We start from the raw sequence: 27,465 nt of genomic DNA, 5'->3' as shown, positions 1-27,465 counted from the left end.
CTTCAAACTGTGGTGCTGGAGAAGACTCCCGAAAGTCCCTTGGACAGCAAGAAGATCAAACCAGTCAATATTAAGGGAGATCAACCCTGAATATTAACCTGAAGGAATGATGCTGAAGCTCCAGTATTTTGGTCATCTGATGTGAACAGATGACTCACTGGCAAAGTCTCTGATGCTGGGAAAGACTGAGGAAAGATGAAGAGGGTGTCAGATGATGAGATGGCTGGACAGCGTCACCAATGCAATGCAATGAAGATGAACTTGGGCAAACTCAGGGACATGGTGAAGGACAGGAAGGCCTGGCATGCTGCAGTCTGTGGGGTCACAAAGAGGTGGAGACGACTGGGTGACTCAACAACAACAACAACATTTACACTGAAGCCCTGCTCCTGCCCACCCCACCCACCCCCAATATCTCAGAATGTGACTTTATTTGGAAATAGGGTCACTGAAGATGCAGTTAGTTATGATGAAGTCATGGGGGACCTTAATCCAAGATGACTGGTGTCCTTATAAAAAGGAGAAATTGGGATACAGAGACATACACACACACAGAGAGTCATATGAACATGACGGCAGAGATCAGGGTGATCCATCTGTAGGTCAAAGGACACCAAAGATTGCCAGTAACCACCAGAATCTAGGAAAAAGGCATGTGAACAGTTTCTCCATCACAGACTTTGAGGGAACCAACCTTACTGATCCTGATTTCAGACTTCTAGCCTCCAGAACTGGGAGACAATACATTTCTGTTGTTTAAGGCACAATTCAAGGTACTTTGTTAGAGCAGCTCTAGGAAACTAAAACAGTAATACACAAACCAGGTTCTATGCTTAGCATTCTGTTTATCTCTTAACACATTTCCGCAACAGTCTTAGGCTTGCAAGATGGGTGTGAATTATTAATTGGTAGGAAATGAATGGCTGGATGGGTGGGGAAAGAATTGTTTTTCTTCTCCCCCTGCCCTTTTTTTTTTAAACCACCAACTGTCCATCCTAATAGGCTTTTCAATGAATGCTGGGCTGAAAGGACTTGGGAAATGATATAGGATCTACACATTCGGTACATATGTGACTTTGTTGAAAATCTGTCAACTATCATATAAGGTTACTAGCAGGCATCACATTTAGAGCTCTCCCTGAATGTGACACATGTGAGATGCCCTTTTCAAGAGAAAGAAAATATAAGGTAGCTCCTTTATGCCTAATGAGAGGGAATTAGTATTAAGCCCAGTGACTCTGATGGCATTTTTATTGGACACAGTGTCCCCTTCCTCAAATCTATTCCAATTTAAATCCTTTAAGCATTAAGATCAGAGAAGGCAATGGCACCCCACTCCAGTACTCTTGCCTGGAAAATCCCATGGATGGAGGAGCCTGGTAGGCTGCAGTCCATGGGGTCGCTAAGAGTCGGACACGACTGAGTGACTTCACTTTCACTTTTTACTTTCATGCACTGGAGAAGGAAATGGCAACCCACTCCAGTGTTCTTGCCTGGAGAATCCCAGGGACAGGGGAGCCTGGTTAGCTGCCGTCCATGGGGTCGCACAGAGTCAGACACAACTGAAGCGACTTAGCAGCAGCAGCAAGCATTAAGATACTATATTTACAGTTATTTTTTTCTTTTCTGATTCTGTTTAAAAATTATCTCAATTCTTCTCTCTGTGAAATCAATTTTCCCCAAGCTTTCCTCCAATAGATCTTTTGCAGTATAAGGGAGAAAACACGTACCAGACTATAAAGCCCAAAGGAATAGGAACCATACACCGAGTCAGAAACTAAAACACGCCCCAAATATGATCACAAAATCACCGAGAAAATATCACTGCCAATCAGTATGCCTCCAGACTGAGTGGTCTGTAACCAGGACTGCCAAGATTAAAGCCAAGACTGATGACATGCAGAAGTGGGCCTCCCTGGTCTTATTGATCCTCCCCCACTGAGAGAGAATCATGGTTTAGCAGGCAGAAATCAATGCCACTGCATTAAGCTAAGTCAAGTGTAGATTTATTCGTACCATGCTCTGAAACATCTTTATAAAAGGGGCAAAAAAATTTAAATCTATATATGGTTATACATACTCATCTATAAATAAATATGTATTTATCTAACTAGATACCTGTTCTTTTTAAATTCATATTTAAAAATATGAAAAAAATGTAGGCTGTTACTACATTTTCTCCCACCTCCAGTTCCAATTCTTTCTTTCAAATATAAAAGAAGCCATTTGTGTTGAGATGTTGTCAACTTGGCTCCTTGAGCTGCACCCCAGATTTTGATGGAATGGCAGAGCAGACGCAGATATACTGCAGCCAAAGAGGCAAGGGCAGCCATTTACTCTTGAGGAAATCATCATTTTTGGCTCTGCAGGAGAAAGGAACCTGGCCCTTAGACTTTGAAGTCCCTGCACCACAGGGAATGCAGAATTTGTTCCCTGCCTTCCTCCAGGGAGAACTCACAGGCTGGGACTGAAGAGAGCTTTCAGAGTGAACAACGGGTGGAAAGCATTGCCCTTCCAGCAGTGAGAAATGTGAAATTCCATTCCTGTCCTCACACGTGTCACCAGGGAACCACCCTGTGGTTCATCAGCCCTAGGACGCTAGCCAGGCAATCATTTGTCCTCAGGGGCTCAGCCTTAACCTAAAAAATCATCAGGAGTGCCCAGAAGGGGCTCCTCCTCATTTTTCATCTCTAAGAAACAAAGAACAAAACATTTTACTGCAAGAGATTTTGGGGGGTTCTGATGGAGAACAGCTTAGAGCTCATTTTTCCCTTAGGCAGGCTGTCTTTCAACTTCTGAGCCTGCTGTGCCTGTGAAGACATTTATCCTGCCTTCATGCACATTCACAGCCCCGTGGGCCCTTGAAATGCACCACCGGCCTAGGGCGGGTGGCCAGTAAACCAACACAAGTCCCTTCACCAAACATGCTCAGCACCACAGAGATCAGGTGGTTAAGAGACCAGGGGTCAAGTTTATGTTCAGTTTAAAATATAAACTACCCATTCCTAAGTCACTAGGAAAATAAATCACGGCCCCAAAGCCCTTCCGTCTTTCAACAGGAGACACCTGTGTTTTCATAGCAGTGTCAGTTCACTTTCTTAGTGGATCCCAAGACTAAAATGCACCTCTCAGGAGAGAGAAAAAGAGAGGGGGGCATGCAGGGAAGGCAGCAGAGAATGCTGGATCAGAATCAGCAGGCCTGGGTTCTTATCCTAGTCCCACCACTTGGTAGCTGTCTACGCTTAGGTGATATAACTTCACTGAAACCCCAGCTTCCTTGACTCTAAAATGAGACATACCATTGACATATATACACTACCATGCATAAAACAGATATCTAGTGGGAAGCTGCTACATAGCACAGAGAGCTCAGCTTGGTACTCTGTGATGACCTGGGTGGGATGGGGTGGGGGGTGGAAAGGAGGTTCAAGAGGGAGGGGATATATGTATACTTATAGCTGATGCACATTGTTGTACACCAGGAACCAACACAATATTGTGAAGCAATTATACTTTAGTAAAATAAATTTTTTTTAAAAAAATGAGAGGCAGAATTTCAACAAATATTCTAAGGTTTTGAGTTTTATACATAAAAATGGGATAATGAAGACTGATTTGTAACACTATATCATGGTGCATGCTCAGTCATGTCCATCTCTTTGCAACCCTAAGAAATGTAGCCCGCCAGGCTCCTCTGTCCATGGGATTCTCCCGGCAAGAATACTGAGTGGGTTGCCAGTATATTATGGAAGACCTAACAAAAACATAAATACAATAGCATTTTGTAAGCTGTTAAGTAATATATAGATGTTAGTTCCTGCCATATGGACTAGAGGGAATTCTTGAAGGACTTAATATCAAGAGCAATTTGGCACAGTAACTGGGGTCCTAAAATAATATTAATATAATCACTATATCACTAAATCTATAATAGTAATAAATAATAAACCTATAATCACTAAATCTCTCTCAACTTTGGTTTCCCCACCTAAACTGCTTGCCCTCCGCAAGAGGAGCACATGAGATTAAGGAAGTGTAAATGTGCTGAAAACCATAAACTGTCCCCAAAACGCAAGCAATTATTATTTAGAGAACTCATTTTGACTTTTGGCATTACGGCGCACACACTGTTAGTTCCTGGCGCCATGACAGATTTTAATTGGCCTGGCTATGAAAACCTTCTAGAGCTATTATGTGCTACACCTGTGATGGCCGTGCAGCGTGCTAATCGAGACAATTAGGCTGGGGACCCAGAGAACAGCTTTCCACCACTGAGCATAATCCTCCTCACTTTGAGGGAAATTAACAGCTGCTTTATGGTCTCCCACATCATCTCACTTTCTTGGAGAGAGATCCCCACCATATCCACCTCAACTCTGCAACATTGATCACTGGTGCCTAGGATGACATAACATCTGTGAAGAAATATTAAGTCTGACTTTGAAATGATTTTTGGGCTAGGAGGGGGAAAAAATGTCGTATGTGGCACATGCTGGGTAAAACAGTCCCTGAGTGACAGCCAGAATCAGGGGGAAGAAAGTTCATCACTTTTAAGGGATGTATTTAAGAGAAAAAAAAAAAAGGAACAGGGGATGAACAGATCAATTTAGCTCTCAAGCACTTATTCTCTGCCTAAAGAAGGGAGAGGAGATTGAAGCTTCCAGGCCAGTGTAACTCTGCTCTTCAGCTTCTCACTGACATTACAAAACCTTCAGGGATTTCCTTCCTCTACCCCATCTCCTGATACGCCCATCTCTTCTGAGAAGCATGAGAAATACATCTTGTTCTTTGGATTCCCTTTCACCCTTGGACAAAGTCACCTTGGTTGGCAATTAGTGATTATTAATAAAAAGATGAGAAACATATTAATAGATGTTTGCTGTATGCTGGCCATCAGGTTCTGAGTTTCCAAATATTTATCTCATTAGATCCTGTGAGATAAAAAGTGCTATGCAGACACTTTAACTCCTGTTTTACAGACATGGAAACTAAGGCTCAGGAAGGCCAAACTAATAAGTTGGTAGAGTCTGGGCTTAAATTAGGGTCTGTAGACTTCAGAGCTTTTCCATAACATCATTGCTGTCTGTCATCTGTGGAAGAACCATTACTCAAGGGCTTGGGGACAAGGCCTAACTCACTTTTGTGACCCTAGTAACTAGGACTGTGCTTGTCACCTTCTAGGTGCTTATTGTGGAACTTAATTTTGGGAGAAGAGGAGTTTCCCAAATTGCATACTATCTTTGGAATGAGCCTCAGCATCCATTCCTAAACATCTTCTCTGCCTTGGCTGAGTCACAGAAAATGACTCTTGCTCCCTAAAGGTGGGTGGTTTGACTGTGAGATCATCTTGGGGACACAGGTATGTCCGGGAGCAGGTGGCTCATTGCAAATGGGAAGGTCCCAGGAAAGAAGCAGTTGGTTTGGGTCTACTGCATTCTGCTTTGGAAGAGGCCAAAGTAAACCATTATACCAGCAGCTCCCAGTTTGCCTCAAGTGCCCCATGGTATTTCAGCAAACTCACACATGTGCTGGAGGGTGTTTTAAGTTTTGAGAGAAAAACAGCAACAATCACTATCTATTGGATCTGTGAGAACTAGCACAAGGGAACTCACATTTTAGCATTCGTGTGCGGTTTATTTCCTTTAATAACACAGTATCTTTGCAAAGCTGGATTTTGGCTGTTAATGTAATCAAAACAAGTACTGTGTCGAAAACAAGGTAAAACAGAAAGTGAAGCTGGCAGTGTCCAGGGTGATTTCAGAGTTTGAGAAGCTGTGTTGAGTCCAGCAGGGGCACATTTGTCATTACAAGCAACTGTAGTTAAGATGAAATAAAATATGATTTCTTTCAACTTATGTGTGGTTGCAAAGGGTCACACACGACTTGGCGACTGAACAACAGCAACACAGTTTCTATAACCACTCATCCGCTAGAGGACATCCAGGGTGTTTTCAGCTTTGGGGCAACTATGAGGAATGCTGCTATAAACACTGTGTACAGGTTGTGTGCAGCTTCTTGTGTGAACGTAAATTTTTATTTTTCTAAGATAAATGTAAGGAGTGCAGTTTCTGGATTATGTTTAGTTTTTTAAAAAACTGCAAAATGGTTTAGCAGAAGGGGTATACTATTTTACTTTCCCACCAAAAAATATATGACAGATCAAGTTTTTCTGCATCTTCACCAGCATTTGGTGTTGTCACAACTTTTTATTTTAGCCACTGTGATAGATACCTTATTGTACAGTATTAATTAGCATTTCCTCAATGATATTGAACACTTTTTGAAGTGTCTATTTGCCATCTAAATATCCTCTTTGGTGAAACCTCTCTTCACTTTTTTTGCCTGCTTTCTAGGATTATTATCTTTTTTATACTGAATTTTAGGCTCTTTATGTACTTTAAAAACTGTTTTTTGTCTGCTATGTATTGATAGTTTGTAAATATTTTGTCCCAGTCTTTAGCCTGACATTTCATCTTCTTAACTGGGTTCCCTCCCCGCCCCCGCCCCGCAGAGCAAGCGGTTTTTACTGTGATCAAGTTCAACTTATCTAATTTTCCTTTTATGGATCATGTTTTGTGTCAAGTATAAGACATTTTTACCTAACCTAGATCCTAAAGATTTTTTTTTTTTCTTTCTAAAAAGTTTATAAGTTTAAGTTCATAAACTTAAGACTTCGATCCATTTGGAGTTACTTTTTGTGTACACTGTGAGACTTAGATTGAGGTTCATGTTTTGTCTATAGATGCAGTTGCTCCAGAACCATGTGAAGAAAAGACTTTCTTTCCTTCATTAAACTACAAGTAAAAAATCAGTTGGGCATATTTGCATGGGTCTGTTTCTGGAGTCTTTATTATGTTCCACAGATCTGTAAATCTATCCCTCTGTTACTACTATATGGTCATCATTATTAGTAAATATATTGATTTCTATTTTATTATTCTTTTAAAAGTCATTTTAGCTATTATGGTTCCTCTGACTTTTCGTATAAATTTTGGAATAATCTTGTCTACATCTACAAAAAATCTTGGTAAGATTTTATTAGGAATTATATTGAGTCTGTATACCAATTTGGAGAAAATTAATACCTTTTCTATGTCAAGTGGGCAGGGAAGGCCTATGCTTTTAAACACCAAATAACAACACTTGTTTATTTTGGGACTAGTATCATAAACTTAACTTTCCAAAAGGGGCTTTAAGTACCATGTTTAACAACATGTAGCCTTCTTTGATGGCAAACTGAATACAGAATTATATTTCTTGACTATAACAAAACAAAAACTCAATCATCTGCTAAATGACAAGATGCTCTCACCAGTAATAGAGAGTGGTGGGGACTGTGGCTTGCAGGAGAAAGCATGCTGCCTAGGAACAGGCAGCTACATAATTTCTCTAGTTGTTGAGACCATGGACACAGCATTTTCACGTCTTATAAAATTTCAACGGAAGCCAGAAATCAATTTTTTAAAAATCTAAAATGTTGGCAGCTATCATAACATAAAATGAAACAGGTAAAACACACACCTTGATGGACTGGATCCAGATACCAGCCAACTCTCTGTCGTTTCTGGGCTGAAGGAGCCAACAAGAAAGCCTCTCCAGTCTCAAGAAGTTTACAATCCAATGGAAGTAACAGAGAAACAAACACTGCAAAGCAGTACCGCATGCTCCGGTGCCAGTTGGAGCTGCAGTGGCAAGTGGCAGGACCCTTAACTCTGTTTTGGGAGGTCAGAGATGACTTCCCAGGGAAGTACATTTATACAGTAACTCAAAGTAGCTAATTCAATATGTGCTGTTTAGTCCATAGTATCTCTAGAAAACATTGATAGGATCAAAGCACAGGGCAAAGCTTTGTTTCTGGGTATCAGAGAAAGTAATACATAAGAGGTCATATAATCCAAGGATTCTCCAAATATCATGTCACTTCTTAGAGGAATTACAAAGCAAAAGCTTTCTAGAGGTGACAGTTTCTCCAGCCTCTTAGAGTAATTCTGAATTTCTTAAAATCACTTACAGGGGTATAATCTGACCTCAGCCTGCCTCTACAGCCTCTTCTTCTGTCTCCCCATTCCTGCCTTTTTTCTGCTTTTCCAATATACAAAGATTCATGTTCTTGTGTTTTGTCATCCATCCACCCAATCACCTACCCATTCGTCCATTCACTCATCCATCTATCTATATCCATCCATCCAAGAAATATTGATTTAGGACCATAATTCCAGGTACTGGTAACACAGCAGTGAATAAAGCTGACTCAGTTCCCACCCTCATTGGCTTTACATTCCAATAGGAGAGACAGACATATAACATGTGGTTGATGTGAGGAGTTCTATGAAGAAAAATTAGACAACATTAAGGTATAGGAAATAATGTTACCATTTTCAATAGGGAGTTGGGAAGGCTTCTGGTTAATATTTGAACAGAACTTGAATGAATCAATGGAGCAGACAATAGAAGTATAGGGGGAAGAGTTTCCCAGCAATAAGAAACCACAAGTATAAAGAGCCCGAGTGGGAACACATCTGGCCCACTCGGGGAGCAGCGTGGAGGGTAGAGTGTGTGGAGCATGAGGGCAGCAGGAACTGAGGTTGGAGAGGAGGCCCCATCTGTGAAATTCTGAGGGCTTGGTTCACACAGGCCCTCAATGTAAGGAGAAGGCATTGAAGGATTTGAGAGGGGCAGTGACGTGATCTGACTTACAGAGAGCAGACAGTGGGTAGAGACATGGAGACAGATAATCCTGTTGGTAGGTCATCACAACAGTCCAGGTGCGAGAGGGAGGCGGCTTGGACCAGTGCAGTAGCGATGAGGGCAAGGAGAAGCTGGCCAATCTGAAATGCTCTGGAGATTGAAGAGACAGGTATGCAAGGGGAAGGAGTCAAGGATGACACTCAGGGTTTTGTCCTGATCAAGTACATTTACTGACACAGGGACCATTCTGTGCCTACAACTTCACAAGGCTGGCTCCTCATCATGATTTCCACCTCATGCCAATGTCCCCTTTTTGGAGCATCTTTCCTGACCACCCTTGATTCAATTGAGAGTTCTGAGTTTAATTTTTTCCTCAGGACTAACCAAATATATGAAATTCTCTTTATCCTTTTATTTCAACAATTGATCATCTGGATTTCCTGACTGCAATGCAAACCCCAAGAGAATAAGGACCATGTCTACCTGGCTACATCCTCAGTACCTAATTCAGAGCCTAGATGATGGGACATGGTTGATAAATGTTCGTTGAATGAGGCTTGGATGGTGTGAGACAAGTTAAAAAAGGCTGCAGTTTCCTTAGTGTGGTTCTTTTCAGAACCTTGACTAAAGCCATCAGTTAATCAATGAAATAATATTGATTATTTGGTCCAAACTCTGTGCCAGAGTCTGAGAAAGCAGAATTGAGCACAAAAAGTACAAAGCTCCCCATGGAGCTTACAGCACTCTGGTGGAGTGCAGTAAATACTCTTACACACATGCGCTTCCCCTGTGCTAAGAATTCAGAAGGGAAGGTTCCCAGAGCTCTGACAGCATGGGATCTGGGGATCCATTCTTGTCAGGTAAGCACAGGGCAGGCAGCTCTGAGCTGAGATCCACAGGAGAAATCCCCGTGGGCCTCAGGGATCTCTGAGCAGGGTATATGCTCAAATTGTAGATCCTGGTTTCCATGGTGCTTCTTGTGAGAGTAAACATTTTGGCAAAAGCTGAACTTCTCCAGTCTTCTCAGGTACTGGGGCTCAGCTGGGTTAGGAACACAGATAAAGATGAGCAGCTTTTTCATGACAAAACTAGGGTTCTGCATTTATCATGACACATGTGCAAAATGGCAACAACACCTACTTAAACCTACAGTCACTCCTAAAGGAAATCAACCCTGAATACTCATTGGAAGGACTGATGCTGAAGCTGTAGCTCCAGTATTCTGGCCACGTTGATGCCAAGAACTGACTCCCTGGAAATGACACTGATGCTAGGAAAGACTGAAGGCAGGAGGAAAAGGAGACGACAGAGGATGAGATAGATAACATCACCAACTCAATGGACATGAGTTTGAGTAAGCTCTGGGAGTTGGTGATGGACAGGGAAGCCTGGTGTGCTGCAATCCATGGGGTGGCAAAGAGTTGGACGCGACTGAGCAACTGAACAACCACCACCTACTTCAACAGGACTGCTAAGGGTGAAAGGTATTGATGTTTATAAAGTGCTTAGTACAGTGCCTGATATACAAGAAACACTAAACAACTAATAATAATTATCATCAGATTTCAAACTCTTGAGGGGATCAATATGTGATTGATTACCCTTACTCTTCCTACACATAAACATCAAACAACACAGTACCTCCTTACACACAGAAGGGGTGTAATAAATATATGTTGAATGAGTGAATGATGGTTGTCTCAATGGCACACTATTTTGGATCAGGCCAACCAACCATTCTAATGAGGGACGGCACAGTAAATAAACAGAAATCAATCAGGCCAAGCCCTTTTGTGAAGTTAAGCTGTCAAATGGTTGGTAGCTGCTGTTAATGATTCTTGCCAGCCAAGGACACTGGACAATTTAAATGGTAGGAAGTCAGTATGGTTGTTGACTTTAAAGTAAGCATAAGTTATATGGTGGGAGGGCCCAGAAGATTCAGTGATTTTATGCATCAGTAACTTGCAATAGGAAAGCTCAGCCGGAGTCCAGGAATAGTTGCTACTGAAATGGCATTTCTTTTGCATTCAAATCTACAAGCTAGATTGGTGCATGTGATTTCTCAGCTGCTACCAGAATATAGGAAGTAGTTTTGAATGAACACTAATCAACCAGGCTCTCCAGGGGCACCTTGTACCTGAAAACCTCTGAGCACTTTGTAAACAACAGTTAAGTCTCCCTGTCCCCTGAGGTATGGGCTCTGGGATTTTTGCTTATATCAAGCAGAGTTGAAGCAGAAAAGCTGTAATCATGAGCAAAGTGGGTGTCAAAAGGGATAATTCTCATGCCCCTCACAAGTCTAAACTTGAAAAGGGTCAAAATTATCTCCAAGGCCCCTAAGGTATTTTACCTGATATTTTACCTGATAACGTTAGTTCTACCACAAGTCCTCCCAAGCATCTGGGTGGGGGATGAACAAAGGGTTGAAAATAAGAATAGCCACTTTAGAGGGCAATTTGATACTAACTGTTATGGTAAAATCCTTCAACTCAGCAATTCCACTTCAGCGCATTTTAACTAGAGAAATCCTGGCACATGTGCTAAACAGGCATCAGCAAGCACCCCCTCCGCTGTGTTTTCTATGAAAATCTGAGATTAAGTTCAAGGTACATCTAGCAAGAGGAGAATGATTAAATAAAGAAGGGAACAGTATGCAGTAGTTAAAAGAATAAACCAATACATATAACAAAAAAGCACATAAAATAATATGTCCATCATAAAACAGATTACTGAATGACAAGAGCAAACTATAGAATCCTATGTGCTGTACGACATATGTGGTGTTTAAAAATATGTCCAGAAACTATTAAAATTTGATTCTCTTCTTGTAGCAAGTGGAACCTGATTGACCTCCCCTTGTATGTGGGCCAGACGTAGTGACTCATTTCTCATGAATAGAACATGGCAGAAATGACAATGTGTCACTTTCAAGACTAGTTCAGAAAAAGGCATTGTGGCTTCCTCCTTGATATCTTTCTCTCTCTCTCTCTCTCATCACTTGCTCTAGAGGAAGCCAGCTACCCTCTTATAAGAACACTAAAGGAGTCCTGCAGTATGCCCAGGTAGCAGTCTTCGGCCAGCAGCCGATGATGGACTGAGGCCTCCAGCCAACAGCCATGAGTGAGCCATCAGGGAAGCAGATCCTCCAGCTCCAGTCCTGCCTTCAGATGACTGCAGTCCTGGCTTATGTCCTGACTACAACTTCATGAGAGATCATAAGTGAACTCCTCCCACCCCCAGTACAGACATCTATGCATTCCTCACTCTTAGAATACTAAAGGTTTTAGCTATGAAAAGTACATTATTTCAAACCGCTGAGTGTTGTGACAGCAATCAATAACTAGTATACCATCTATATAAACATTAATTTAAAAAAATTTAATACATAGAGACAAATGTATAGAGGAAGGTCTGGAAGGATATGCTCCAAAGCGGCACTAATCCCCTGAAGAGTGGGATTGGGACAGTTAAGGTGAAATTAGCTTCACCTTCTGTATTTTTGCTGCACAAGACCCTGTACATGTATTACTGGCATACTTTTCAGTTAAAGGAAGGAAATGTAATTTAAAATTCCACTACTTGAGAATTTCATGGTAAGTCATATAAGGCTGAAGCTTACCTTTGATCATCTCCAAGAAAGAAGGTTGCTTAGCAAACTTGTTTAATAATAAACAAGGTGATTAGCAGAGCTCTCCAACCATACTTAAGAAAGCCAACTCCTGTCAGTTACTCTTACAAATCACCTCAGTCTAAGTCACACACAATAAGTGATTTATTTTATCCATGTTTCTTATCTATTGGTATTCACAATATTCTTACTCCCAAAGAATAGCCAAATTCTTTTGAAACTGACAAAGGTGCCTCCATTGAAAAAACTAAGTTATATATTAATGCACATTGTTCTTATCAAGCAGCTTGAAATCAAAGAGTTTATGTCGTCAGGCTAAGGTTATGGAAAAGGTATTTTTAAAGTAACTTTGTACTGGATTTCTTTTAGGCTTGTGCTAATTTGTTTTTCAGCTTTGAGCCTGGGGGTCTGCATCGTTTAATGGAAGTTCTGTGGCAAGGACCCTGATCTCCGTCTGGGGTTAGACTGGCTGCAGGCACCAAAGTTTCATGCATTTTCAGTGGAATTGGGTCCAGAGCTTAGTGCAAAATGCCTTCTGGGTGACTGACCAGAAATTCAATCACAGCACATTCATTTCAAAAATCCCTTTCATGTATCATTTAAAAGCAGCCTGCATATTTAAATTTGCATATCTCTGACCCTGGATTTTGGAAACACAGGAGAAGAATGAATTTCTATTTAGTTTTCGGGATGATGGAAGGAAATAAACCAGAGGCATTTCCTTTCCTTGACTACTGGGTAAATTTACTACTTCTGAAGGATTCTGAACCCGCAGTTCTGCAACATAAGCCGCTGTCCCATGGAGCTCGGGAATAACAATAACTAACATTTATAGAGCATTTTATACTCTTACAAAATGTGTTAGTATTCACTGCCTCATTTAACGGGCAGAGAGGCTCTTAATTATGCTTTCTGATGAGGGACAATGATTCTTTCAAACCCAGCATCTGCAGAGATTACTCGGGTTTTCCTTTCAAAGGAACACACTAAAGAAATGATGATGCCATGCTCTAGACTCACCAGGCTGGGGAAGAGTACACTGTAGCAGGTGTGAGACTGGTTAACTTCCCCACACCACAGCATGTGTCTAGTTTCTTTCAATGAACTCAAATGTATATGTGACTCTCTGCTACAGGAAGACAGGAAGGTGAGAAAGTAAATGCAGGAACTTCAGAACCTTGGCTCGAATCCTGGCTCGGCCATTTTCTAGATGCACAGTCTTGAGCAAATTGCTTCTTTGTTAAATATTTCAAATCACCAAACTTCTCAGTTTTCTTATCTGAAAAGTGGGGCTGGTGTTAATGCCACAAACATCATAGATTTTCATGAGAAATACATGGATGAATTCACACAGGATGCTAGAAGAGCGTCTGGTGCATCACCAACACTTGGTAACCATTGCTGCTGTTACTGTTACATACAACGAGCTGCACTTTAGGGTGGGTGGGTCACAAGACACATCCTTCATTCATTCCAGGTGTGACTAAGAGGCTGTCTGCTGGGCACAGTGCCCAGCTCTGAGGATGTATCAGAAGGGTCCCTTAGGAGACGTGCATTTCTGGTGGATCAGTCAGATCCAAACAAAATTAAAAGTGAATGAAGTGGTAGAAGGGTTATGAATGGGGAATTGAGTTAGAGAATGAGTGAGCACAGGTACTATTTGATTTTTGAATGTGAGACCCAGAGTTTCAAAACATTGGAGGAAAAACAGTCTCAGTGGAGGGAATAGATAAATGAGAACCATGAAGGAGGAAGGAGCTGGGCAGGTTCAAGGGCTGATGGACCACGGCAGAGAGATGGGCTGGGTGTGTTCTGGCCATGGCCAAGTGTTATGGTTTTGTTCTGCATGGAAAGGGAAGCCACAGAGGGTGTGAGGCAGAGAGGTAACATGGTTTCATAGAGATTATTTAAATATATGGCATTCAGTAAAAATTTAACATATGTAATTGTACCATGGATAAATATCTATTATACGCCCATACACATATATTTGAATAGAGTATTGGCTTTCATGTGGGCTGAGGATTGGGGAATGGGGTGACGAGAGCAGGAACATAATAACTGAAGAGACACCTGCCAGCAGAAAAGTACAAAGTGTCAGTGGTGTCAGAGGTAAGATGTGGATAAGCAGAGAAGGGGGCACCATCTGAGGTGACCTTGAAGAGGGCGTTGCTTTTAGACATGCAGAGGTGTCTGGAAAACCCAGAGAGCATCGCTAATTGATGTATATCTTGCAAAGAGGCCATATATTAATATATCTTCCCTTGCAGTGTCCCAAATTTATATACGGATCTTGGAAATCTGCAAACAGGTGAAACCTGGGAGAGGGAGCATTTGTGTATCTCTTTTATTCCAAGTTACAGGGCACTTAAAAACTACTCTGTGGAACCCAACGGCAAGGAGGGTCCAGAAATAACCATGACTTGTCTGCACCCAAGTGGAACTCACTGCCTTGACCTCGCCTTGGCTTCTGAAGGCCAAGGAAACCCATAGAGCCTGACTTCCATTTTCCACAAGGCACTGAGGTCAAAGGGAACCTCTCCACGCCTTGAACTGAAGCTGAGTAAACACAGGCAGGCTGATATCCAAATGAAAATGACCCAGGAAGGACATGGAGCTCCCAGTGCCTGCTGCATCAGCAAGTTCAGACAAAGACCTCACATAGTGATACTATTCCTAGATTCATTTTGCCCACATCAGTGTTCTGTTTACGCCCTATTTCTGCCTGGTGGGCCACCCGCACCTCTCAATACACACATCTGAGATGTTAGCATTGCTGAGAGTTGCTCATACAAGCATTCTCTTTGGATCAGAGCTTTACAATGGTCACACGATTGAAATTCCAAATGACTGTCCCAAAGGTTAACCCACAGCAGCAAAAGAACATGCCAACTAGTCTCAGAAGAGCTGGGTTCAAGTCTCAGCTCTGTCATTAACTGGCTTCATGATTCTGGGCAAGAATTCACATCCTGTGAATTTCAGTTTCCTCTGGGTTGCAAGTTGCCAACATCTACCTCAGATATCTGTCAGAAGGATTAATTATAATGCCATTCCCTTCTCCAGGGGATCTTCCCAACCCAGGGATCCAACCGAGGTTTCCTGCATTGCAGGCAGATTTTTTTTTTTATCATCTGAGCCACCAGGGAAGTACAACTATAATGCACATGAGGGTATTTTATAAAATTCATAAGATACAAGTATGGTACTATCATCAATACTGTCAAATAACATCAAATGTTTGCACAGTACTGAACAATGTTTAATTATTTTCATTTGCTGTATTTAGTTAGCCAACAAATGAGGTCTTCACTAAGTTGGTTCTTTGAGAGGCACAAAATCTTGTCTGATTTTTGTTCCCCAGCAAAGTACCAGCACTTCATGGGTGCTCGATAAACCAGTGGTGAATGAAAGAAGGAAGAATGAACAAAACCACTCCAGGGAATGGACCAACATCCCTTTGTGGGAGACAGAGAATATCATTCCTGTTTCACCTGTCTGGATTCTGGCAACAGCCGGGTTTAGCAGTGCCATGAACTAAAATTTCACAGATATATTTATGACGGAACAGGGCCTAATCCTGCCTTTCCAGCATCCTAAATTGGTCCACTTTGGTTCCTGTTTTCTCCTACTTGGAATGTTTTTTCCAGTGGAGTGAAAGCCCACTGCTTTCCTATTGCAGTCTTTCAGTTCTCTCTCTTAAGCCATCTGCTCCTTTATGTCAAAACTTATTGATTTTATTTGAAAACTTTTAATTAGAAGCTTCCAGGCAGTGGCGGAGTTAAGTTTAGATACTTCCAGCTTGTCTCATCCTCAGCAGCTGCAGTAAGGCAATAAGGCTTATGATTTAAGTTCATTATTATCTTCATGTTGATGTCATTTTGTTTTCCCTCGCTATTCCATTGTTCCAGTAAGTTACATAAGGCTTAATAGCCACCAGATTAATACTGCTTCTTAGAAATGACCTTCCAGGGATTTTTTCCTTATGTGATCAGATGCTGGCGAAGCTATGATAATAAGTAATAGATGTCTCCATTCTACTTCACCTTTAACCCAAAGACTACAGAAAACTTTACAAACATTAATTAAGCCAATCTCATTACACTCTAGGAGAAAAGAATTATCCACTGCAGAAAACTAAAACTGAGTTTAAAGTCATCTCTGCAACATATTTAGAGTCAGGCAGTAAGCAAGAGAATTACGTCTGTTCTATGCTATCAAAGAATTGTCTCCACCTTTATCTCTGTGGGCTTGGAAAGTTCTTATTCATCCTACAAGACTCTGCTTGGCTATCACCTACCTCAGGAAGCCTCCCTTACTTTACCTTCCAGGTCCAATTAGATGCATCCCATCTCCCTTCTATTCTACTGTAAGCATCTTCACAGAACCCTCATTGAACATTTTAGAGATTGTATTCTCACTTATCTCTCTTCCCAGACTTCAGTGTACTAAGGATATGCACTCATTTTTCTCACCAAAGATGTGCAATTTATGCAAAATTAATTATTTTAGTGTCCCCCCCCCCAAATTTATCCCATAGTCTGGCACATAACAGATGCTCATGTTTGTTTAACAAGACTGGATTCCTGTTTTTGTTTTTAATAGACTTTATCTTTTTGAGCAGTTTTGTAACAGTTTTAGGGTCACAGAAAAATTGAACAGAAGGAACAGAGAGTTCCCTCCTCTCTCCTGCCCGTCCATGTCCCCCTCACATTGGCTTCTCAATTATCAACATCCCTCACTAGAGTGGTGGTACAGTGTTACAGTGGATGAACCTGCATCGACACATCACCACCGACCAGCGTTCATGGTTTACATTAGGGTCCACTTGGTGGGTGTGGAAAAGTGGAGAATGATGTATCTCCCCATGGTAGTATCCAGAGTAGTTTCACTGCCCTGAAAACTCTGTGCTGTGCAGAATTCCTTTATCAATCACCAAAGCATACTTTCTGTAGTGTGGTCAGAAATCTCCTAGCTTGTTATTTAGCACCAAATTGATAGGGCAAAACAAAACAGGGCAACACAACCTGTTGTAACTTCTCTGTAAAGTACACAGACTCGTGCATTGAAGAACTTACCATTCCTCCTGGTCTGGAACACAGTGAATGAAACGGCTTCTCTCTGTTTGCCCTACAAGTGTCCCTAGGTCCTAAAAGATTTGATACCACACAGAGCCTGGACCAGCGGCCCTCATTCTGTTTTGTACAGCAACATACAAGGATGAAGTGTCCATGTGAGATGCTCTGATTAATGACTCATTTTTCCTTTCTTCTTTAACTTGAGAGAGAGGGCATAGGGACAGAATTGAGAGGGAGGGAGAGTATCACAGTGATCTGAATCCACTGTAATTTATATAAAAAAGCAAAACATTTGCTTTAGCTGTTGTTAGCAGTTAATGATTATGAGAAGGCTAAGGATTAGCAACAGTGTGTTGCGATAGCATAGTTGTGCCTGGCAGCCTGCAACTTGCCTTTGTAGACAGTGAGAGCAGCCAATATTCTTAAATAACTTTGGGGTAACAGGAAAGGTATGTCTCACTGAAGCAGACAAAACTTTTCTATATACAACAAAAAAATTAAATGAGATAATTGCAAACAAAGCATTTAGCCCAGCATGGAACAAATAGCAAACACCCAAGGAATTCAGCTATTCTGTAGGAACGGAATACTTAGTAATTATAATTAGTAATAGGAATTACTAATTCCTATTTATTGAGTGCTTATTAAGTGCCAGGAACTACATCAAGTGCTGTGTACGAACCCTCTTAATATTCCCAATAAACCTATGAGGTATTGTTCTAATTGTATTTCACAAATAAAGTATATGGACTTCACATATTTTTTTCACTGGGTCTCAGCTACTCATAGGAAGTGGAAAATTGGGTTTAGTTGCCTCCAGAGCCCAATAAGCTATCCTGTCCCTTTTGAAGCAAATGAGTGGCACCTATTAAGTGCTTGTGTGCCCCACCATGCATTATGCAGCTGCTCTACAGATGACATGAACACTGCCCTCAAGTAAATTCTGGCTTAGCTGGAAAGGACAGACAACATACCCAAGTGAAAGCTAACAGGCTACTGTAAAACAGTACATGAAAGATGGTTATTTTGAGACATGAGTCTGCCATCTTCCTGTCTGCCAGCTTTCCAAATAAAGTCATTATTCTTTGTCTCAAAAAAAGAGACTACTTGGTGAATTGCCATTAAAAATTTTAATCTAAATATGATCTGGGTTTAAGGAAAGAAGAGACCAAGGGGCTGGAGAGGTCAGCAGACCCTTCAGGACTTGAGATACATCTGGTCTATATGCTTGGTTGTGATTTTGTGGGTGGGAAGTATATTAGAACTACTTGGAGGGGGCTTTCTAAACTCTACTCCCCTCACCCTTAAGACACATACTTGAAAAATTACTATTGAAGTCTGCAATGGGTATTGATAGAAATAACTAGAGGGTAGTGTTGTGAGTCTGGAGGGCTTCCCAGGCGGCTCAGTGGTAAAGAATCCATCTGCCAATGCAGGAGACACAGGAGATGTGGGTTGGATCCCTAGGTCAGGAAGATATCTTGGACAAGGAAATGGCAATCCAATCTAGTATTCTTGCCTGGGAAATCCCATGGACTGGAGAGCCTGGTGGGCTACAGTCCATAGAGCCTCAAAGAGTCAGACACAACTAAACAAGAGAGCACACACACACACACACACATTGTGAGTCTGGGCTCTGCAGACTATGCAGATTTGGACTATGTCCAGTCTCTTTTTGAATCTCAGTTTTCGTATCTAGAAAATGAGGAAAATAATTACAGTAATGAGAAAATGTATGGAAAGCCCCTAGAACAATGCCTGGTGGGTAGTGAATGGTCAATGTATGATGGCTAATAGTAGTAGTTCTCTGGCTTGATGGTGGATAAAATGGTGAGGATCACTGATCTAAGATATCCGTGAGATAGCAAACTTCTCTGAGTTCTCTGTAGGACCTGTACGGCAGAAAAGAAGCTGAGGAGGAAGTGACAAGCACTACATTTTCCATTTATCTTAGGGCTTAAACCTTCTAGTCTAAAGCCACCTTAGACTGATGGCTCTTCTTAAACAGCTCCAACTCCAAATGGCCACTTAAACATAATGGGATGCTATGATTTCATATGACATGCTCTTGGGACTGGTAGAATTTCTTGAATGAATAAAATGCTAAAGAGAAAAAAGTTAATGATGTTGGCTAAAATACAAGAATGGTTTACTGAAGGATATTGGATAATCTTCCAGATGAGAGATTTTTAAGAAGAGACAATACAAATCAACAATACGGGCTCAAGTGTATAACTATTTCTGAATTTGCTCAAACATTTCCTGGATGCTTCACACTTCCCACCTATTACATGAGGACAATAATAGTAGTGACAGCTCTATGTGAAGAGCTGTGGGAATTAAATAAGATCATGAATATAATGTACTTAGCCTTGTGCCAGGCACATAAATAGGACTCAAGAAATAATCAGCACTCTTGCTATTTCAGGTGCTAAGTTAAGATTCTGGGCTACAAAAATGAATAAAATACCTAAGAGTTCTCATAACAGTTTCTAGTAGTTGTTTCTTAGACGTTTAACCTCAGATATGCAGATAACACCACCCTTATGGCAGAAAGTGTAGAGGAACTCAAAAGCCTCTTGATGAAAGTGAAAGTGGAGAGTGAAAAAGTTGGCTTAAGGCTCAACATTCAGAAAACGAAGATCATGGTATCTGGTCCCACCACTTCATGGGAAATAGATGGGGAAACAGTGGAAACAGTGTCAGACTTTATTTTTCTGGGCTCCAAAATCACTACAGATGGTGACTGCAGCCATGAAATTAAAAGACGCTTACTCTTCAGAAGGAAAGTTATGACCAACCTAGATAGCATATTCAAAAGCACAGACATTACTTTGCCAACAAAGTTTCGTCTAGTCAAGGCTATGGTTTTTCCTGTGGTCATGTATGGATGTGAGAGTTGGACTGTGATGAAGGCTGAGCGCCAAAGAATTGATGCTTTTGAACTGTGGTGTTGGAGAAGACTCTTGAGAGTCCCTTGGACTGCAAGGAGATCCAACCAGTCTATTCTGAAGGAGATCAACCCTGGGATTTCTTTGGAAGGAATGATGCTGAAGCTGAAACTCCAGTACTTTGGCCACCTCATGCGAAAAGAGTTGACTCATTGGAAAAGACTCAGATGCTGGGAGGGATTGGGGGCAGGAGGAGAAGGGGACGACAGAGGATGAGATGGTTGGATGGCATCACTGACTCGATGGACTTGAGTCTCAGTGAACTCCGGGAGTTGGTGATGGACAGGGAGGCCTGGCGTGCTGCAATTCATGGGGTCGCAAAGAGTCGGACACGACTGAGTGACTCATCTGATCTGAAACTCTTTTTGGACAGAGTTCTGTTCTAATCTATTCTATCCATCCCTATCTATCCAGAGTCAAGCACAGAAGTGAAGCACAGTATGTTCTTAATAGTTGTGACTTGAATGAATGAACAGGTGCATGAGATCTAATCCTTGTGCTTAAGAAACTCAGAGGTGGGATGAGAAACACGTGGACAAGAGGTTACAATGCAGTAAAGGTGTTGTGGTCAAGATGAACTCATCTGCAAAATAGAAATAGAGTCACAGATGTAGAGAACAAACATATGGATACCAAGGCGCGGGCAGTGGTAGGACGAACTGGGAGATTGGGATTGACATATTCACTACTATGGATAAAACTGATAACTAATGAGAATCTATTGTATAGTGCATGGAACTCCACTCAGTGCTTTATGGTGATCTAAATGGGAAGGAAATTTTGAAAAGAGTGAATATATGCATACATATAACAGATTCACTTTGCTGTACAGCAGAAACTAACACAACACTGTAAACAAACAATTCTAAAAAAATTAACAAAAAATGTTTTTAAACAAAGGCTCTGTGTTCACAGAAAGCCTGACTGACTAGTATTACTGTCCTGGAGCAAACGAGACGAAGTTGAGGTCTGCCCTGTCTCAGGCTAGCAGGTACTAAGTCATCTGAGTAGAATATACCAACACAGCCAAAAATAAATAAATTTCTAAGCATCCAACTGTAGTCACTTAAAGTCTTCTGGCTGAGCCTCTGTCATTTGGCTAATGTTCCCACACATCAGTGCAGAGAAACCTGTGACCCTCCTGACCCCAGGAACAGTTTTCTGAGCCTGTTGTGTTAGATTTCTGCCCGGAGCACTTGGCCATAACAAAGTGGAGAGGGAAAAATCAATACAACCTGAACCGAATGCACACTTAAAACATCAGCCTTCAACTGTGCAATCATGTCCTTGTCACTAACATCCAAGTGCTTTTGCTCCATGATCTGCTCAGAGTCTTATAAGTAAACACGAAGGAGGAAATGGAAACGGCTCCAGGGCATGGGAGAGAAAAGTGCTGTTACAAACAGGGACACACACAGTGACAGCTTCCCAGGGTGGAGGGGTGGCAAGAACACAGCTTGTTTGACTGTCCACCGTGGATCCTTCAGAAGTTCCTCACCCTCTTTGAGCCTTAGTTATCTCATCTGGAAAGCATAAGCACTAACACAGTTAAGGTTGTTTGGCAAGTCAGTGGACATCAATGCCTGTAAAGTGACCAGACACAGCCTGGCTCTCGAACAGTGTTCAATAAATGGTAGCTTATTAACCAGCTTTTCTGTTGCTCGTAAGGAAGTGAGCAAGGCCAAAGAGGCCAAAGGCAGTGAACATGATTTATTAGCCACCCAAGTAAATGCTGTAACATAGGTTTCCATAGTTTTGTGCAAAGAATACTAACTAAACACCTACCACCATGTGCGACAGACTCTGTTAAGAGCTAGGAACCCAAAGGTGAATAAGACTAGGGTCCTTCTCTACAAGAACATGAATCATTTTAACATAACTCTTAGGAGAGACTTCATAGAAGAGAGAATGTACAAGGTGACAGGAGGAACTGAGACAAGCAACTAGCTCAATATGCAGAAGACAGAAGTTACACAAGTAACAAGGAAGTCAGCCTGGGGGATTCCCTGGTGGCTCAGTGGTAAAGAATCTACCTGCCAGTGCAAGAGACATAGGTTTGATCCCTGGTCTGGGAAGATCCCACAGGCCATGGAGCAATTAAGCCCATGAGCCACAACTATTGAGCCTGTGCTCTAGAGCCCGGGAGCTGCAACTACGGAAGCCCACCTGTGCGCAGCAAGAAGAGAAGCCACTATAATGAGAAGCCTGTCCACAACTGGAGAGCAGCTCCTGCCCATCAAAAAAAAGAGACTATAGAAAAGTCCACGTGGCAACAAGACTTTTGACCATCACAGTCACAAATAAATAAATAAATTTCAAAGCTTACAAAAATAAAATAAAGGAGGTCAGCCTCATGAAGAAAGGTGGACCAGGCCTCCCAGATTAATGAAGCAGCCCTGAAGACAGACAGGCCTGGAATACCATGGAGTGTATGGGATGCAGGGACCTAAGGCTGGGGCCATGAGCAGGAGAAGGACATGGAAGCCTTGTGGGCCCCCTTTCGACGGAATGTTCCCTGAGAATATATGAGTCTTTAAGAAGGGATGAAATTTATTTCTATAAAAAAAGCTGAGCGCAAAAGAATTGATGCTTGTGAACTGTGGTGTTGGAGAAGACTCTTGAGAGTCCTTTGGACTGCAAGGAGATCCAACCAGTCCATCCTAAAGAAGATCAGTGCTGGGGGTCACTGGAAGGACTGATGCTGAAGCTGAAACTCCAGTACTTTGGTCACCTGATATGAACAGCTGACTCATTTGAAAAGACCCCGATGCTGATAAGATTGAGGGCAGGAGGAGAAGGGGATGACAGAGGATGAGATGGCTGGATGGCATCACTGACTCAATGGACATGAGTGTGGATAAACTCCGGGAGTTGGTGATGGACAGGGAGGCCTGGCATGCTGCAGTCCATGGGGTCACAAAGAGTCAGACACAACTGAGTGATTGAACTGAACTGACTGAAGAAGGGATGGATTGGCATTGAGACACATTACTGGCTTCAGGGTGGACAGGATGAGCTACTATGTCACGAGTGTTTAAGGTGTATTTCTTCATTCTTTTCCAACCCAAACAAGTCCATAGCCTCTTGTGGATGTCTGAGGTCAGTCATACAACCAAGGATGACTTCTGCACACTTAATCATTCCCTAATGGATAAACTGTTTCACACAGGCCTCTTTCGGCTCTCACATTTCCTGTTCCCCCAGAGTCCCTGTTCCTTGACCATGTATTTGTCCACTTCAGCTGCTTCTGCAAGATTGAGTTCATCACCCTCTATTAGGCATCTTCACTTTGTTGTAGTCATAGGTTCCAGCTCTTTGGTTTAAGACAACTAAAGTCCCTCTAATTTCAAGAGCTGATCACTTGTGCCAGCAGAAAGATGTCTATATTGTTAAACAGACCACAGGCCCAAAATGGAGTCACTTATGCTAAATACAGCTCAACAAACTGGAAACTTAGTACCTAACCGATTGTAGTTTTTACCCTCCTCCAGGAATGTGATCCCAACCAGTCAGCCTGGAATCTCCTGCTCACAGCACTAGAGAGGTGCTCTGTTTGATACATCCCTTCCATCCCCCAAAGAAAGATGAGGTCATCTGCCTTCCTTGTCTCTGCCCCTCTTCTGCTCATCACAGCCTTCCATTTTGTACAGATGCTCCTCTCTGTCTACTAGAGCGGATGCCGCCCAATTCATGAATCACTAAGTAAAGCCAATAACCTCTTTAAAATTCACTTAGATGAATTTTGCCTTTTAATAGATTTGGTGGCAGCAATGAGATCTTTTTAAGCATACTTTTGCTGACTTTGGGACAAGGAAAAACATGGTGCCCTTTGAACCCTTTGAGTTCTCTTTCTCCCTGTTTCCAAAGGTCATCGGTTCTGAGCTCTGTTCTCTGCACTGAGCTCCCAGTCTAATTGGCTTTTCAGTCCAGGGCAGGTTAGCTTGAGTCAGCAGGTGGCTTCAACTGGAAGCCAAGCCTCTAGCCCTTGGTTCAGTTCACAGTTCCCCATTTGACTGTAAATCCAGTCTTTGGTTCTGTCCCCAGATTCCACGGTGAAAACTGCTGCAGTTTCCCATTTGTTTGGAATCAGTCTAAAGCCCCCATTCTTTGGGGTTTACTGGTTTGATTCTCCCCCTAAAATTGTTCCATGTTGGGAACTGTTGGTGGTGCACACAAGGCCCTCTACCAACCAGTCCACAGTAACATCTCTTTGTTACTGTGCTCAAACTACTGCACAATTGCGCTCATCTTACACGCTAGTAAAGTAATGCTCAAAATTCTCCAAGCCAGGCTTCAGCAATACATGAACCATGAAATTCCAGATGTTCAAGCTGGTTTTAGAAAAGGCAGAGGAACCAGAGATCAAATTGCCAACATCCACTGGATCATCAAAAAAGCAAGAGAGTTCCAGAAAAAGATCTATTTCTGCTTTATTGACGATGCCAAAGCCTTTGTGTGGATCACAATAAACTGTGGAAAATTCTGAAACAGATGGGAATACCAGACCATCTGACCTGCCTCTTGAGAAACCTGTATGCAGGTCAAGAAGCAACAGTTAGAGCTGGACATGGAACAACAGACTGGTTCCAAATAGGAAAAGGAGTACGTCAAGGCTGTATATTGTTACCCTGCTTATTTAACTTCTATGCAGAGTACATCATGAGAAACGCTGGACTGGAAGAAGCACAAGCTGGAATCAAGATTGCCGGGAGAAATATCAATAACCTCAGATATGCAGATGACATCACTCTTATGGCAGAAAGTGAAGAGGAACTAAAGAGCCTCTTGATGAAAGTGAAAGAGGAGAGTGAAAAAGTTGGCTTAAAGCTCAGCATTCAGAAAACGAATTTCATGGCATCTGGTCCCATCACTTCATGGCAAATAGATGGGGAAACAGTGGAAACAGTGTCAGACTTTATTTTTTGGGGCTCCAAAATCACTGCAGATGGTGACTGCAGCCATGAAATTAAAAGACGCTTACTCCTTGGAAGGAAAGTTATGACCAACCTAGACAGCATATTCAAAAGCAGAGACATTACTTTGCCAACAAAGGTCCATCTAGTCAGATCAGATCAGTTGCTCAGTCGTGTCCGACTCTTTGTGGCTCCATGAATCGCAGCACGCCAGGCCTCCCTGTCCATCACCAACTCCTGGAGTTCACTGAGACTCATGTCCATCGGTTTTTCCAGTAGTCATGTATGGATGTGAGAGTTGGACCGTGAAGAAAGCTGAGCACTGAAGAACTGATGCTTTTGAACTATGGTGTTGGATAAGACTGTTGAGAGTCCCTTGGACTGCAAGGAGATCCAACCAGTCCATTCTAAAGGAGATCAGTCCTGGGTGTTCTTTGGAAAGTGAAAGTGAAGTCGCTCAGTCACGTCTGACTCTTTGTGACTCCATGGACTGTAGCCTATCAGGCTCCTCTGTCCATGGGATTTTCCAGGCAAGTGTGCTGGAGTGGATTGCCATTTCCTTCTCCAGGTGATCTTCCCGATTCAGGAATCGAACCCGGGTCTTCCGCATTGTAGGCAGACACTTTACCAAAGGACTGATGCTAAAGCTGAAACTTCAATACTTTGGCCACCTGGTGCGAAGAGTTGACTTACTGGGGAAGACTCTGATGCTGGGAGGGATTGGGGGCAGGAGGAGAAGTGGATGACAGAGGATGAGATGGCTGGACAGCATCACTGACTCAGTGGATGTGAGTTTGAGTGAACTCTGGGAGTTGGTGATGGACAGGGAGGCCTGGCGTGCTGCAATTCATGGGGTCACAAAGAGTTGGACATGACTGAGCGACTGAACTGAACTGAACTGATGTTAAGGTGCGTGTTCGTTATCTTGTTTTATGTAGATAAAGAGTATTGCTGATAGGGATCTCAGAAGATAAACAGCAGCAAAATTGGGAGGTATGGATGGAGCATTTAAAGCTGCCAGAGCACTCACCACCTAATTGTAAGACTCCTGTGTCAGGATAAGTTGCTCAAGGAACGAGTTAGAGTGATACCAGGTCACTTGTCAACATCAAAGAAACATCTGTGCAATGAGATACACTATAAAATACCCCGCAGTCCCCAGCCCAGTAGCACATCCCTTTTAGGCATTCACTTGCCTATGAGAGACCCAAAGTCTTATCTAAAATAATAATAATAGGATTCTTACATTCTAAAGAAGAGCAAAAGATACCAGCACATGTGTTTATTTCATGTCTAAGAACTGTAGTCCCAGGAACTGTAGTTATCTACAAAAATGGCAAAATCTTAATAAAAACAACCTCATTACCATGCCCATTATGTGGAACATTTCAATTAGACAAGATCATTCATTTTTAAGTGACTGGAAAGCAAAGGTTCCCAAACTAACCGAACAGAATGGGATACCTGTTTCAATTGGTATGCAGAAGCTTCCAAAAGGCTTTAAGATTCCAAAATAACTTCACTGAAAGATGCACTGCAAAAGGCTCATGAAAAACTGAAGACACGAGAGGTACCTGAACAGAAGTCAGCAAAGCTGACAAGGCTCCTACCGCTCCTCTCCATCCTCCTTTAGCTGAGTGCTCATCTACTCCTTCTCTATCTCAACTGCCTCTCCATTTTGAAGAGATTATTAAACAGCTACCTTTTAAAGTCAAACCACCCCAGGTTACAGGCAGTCCTCCTTAGTACCCTTCACTCCTTGGTCAAAGACTGAACTAACAGTCATAATTAAAGAATCTCCTAAACCCAGGGAGGATTCCCAAAAGATGCTGAATCATTTAGAGCTGTTATAGTGGGCCAGAGGATGAGGCTGCCGGATCTTTGTCAGCCCTGGCACATGCTGGTGGGCCTAGTGAAGCTCCAAACTGGATGAAGGAAAATGAATGGCAAAACCTCAAGGGCGTACTTGAAGAAGTCAGTCTTCCACATGGTCCCCTCATGGACCAAAAAAAGCTAAAAAAATAACAACTGATCTTTTAAGAGTCATTCCTAGTCTTCCCTGCCCATGCAAATCGGTCTGTTATTCAAGAGAGAGATGAATCTGATTTTCAAGTTCATCTGGAAGCTCTCTTTCTAAGGCATTCTGGGTTTCATATAACAGATAAGGTCCCTCAACCTGTCTTGGATGCCCTATTTGTAAAGGGACTCTC

At 42.2% G+C, this 27,465-nt stretch overlaps 1 protein-coding gene across 10 annotated transcripts in view; it reads right to left on the bottom strand.

Moving 5' to 3' along the window:
* PPP2R2B (protein phosphatase 2 regulatory subunit Bbeta) overlaps positions 1-27,465 on the bottom strand; it is a 514,461-nt gene that overhangs the window by 169,775 nt on the left and 317,221 nt on the right. For 4 of the 10 annotated variants that reach the window (XM_027546055.1, XM_027546053.1, XM_027546063.1 and 1 more), the window contains one exon: positions 8,698-8,838. The exons of the other annotated variants lie outside the window; for them this stretch is intronic. In XM_027546055.1, coding sequence (XP_027401856.1) covers positions 8,698-8,838 — 141 coding nt within the window. The remainder of the gene's footprint in view (positions 1-8,697; positions 8,839-27,465) is intronic. 10 annotated transcript variants of the gene reach the window in all.

This window comes from Bos indicus x Bos taurus, chromosome 7 (assembly GCF_003369695.1).
Source record: "Bos indicus x Bos taurus breed Angus x Brahman F1 hybrid chromosome 7, Bos_hybrid_MaternalHap_v2.0, whole genome shotgun sequence".
NCBI classification, from domain to species: Eukaryota; Metazoa; Chordata; class Mammalia; order Artiodactyla; family Bovidae; genus Bos; species Bos indicus x Bos taurus.
The sequence above is the reverse complement of the archived record's forward strand: the minus strand, read 5'-3'. Positions and strand labels throughout refer to the sequence as shown.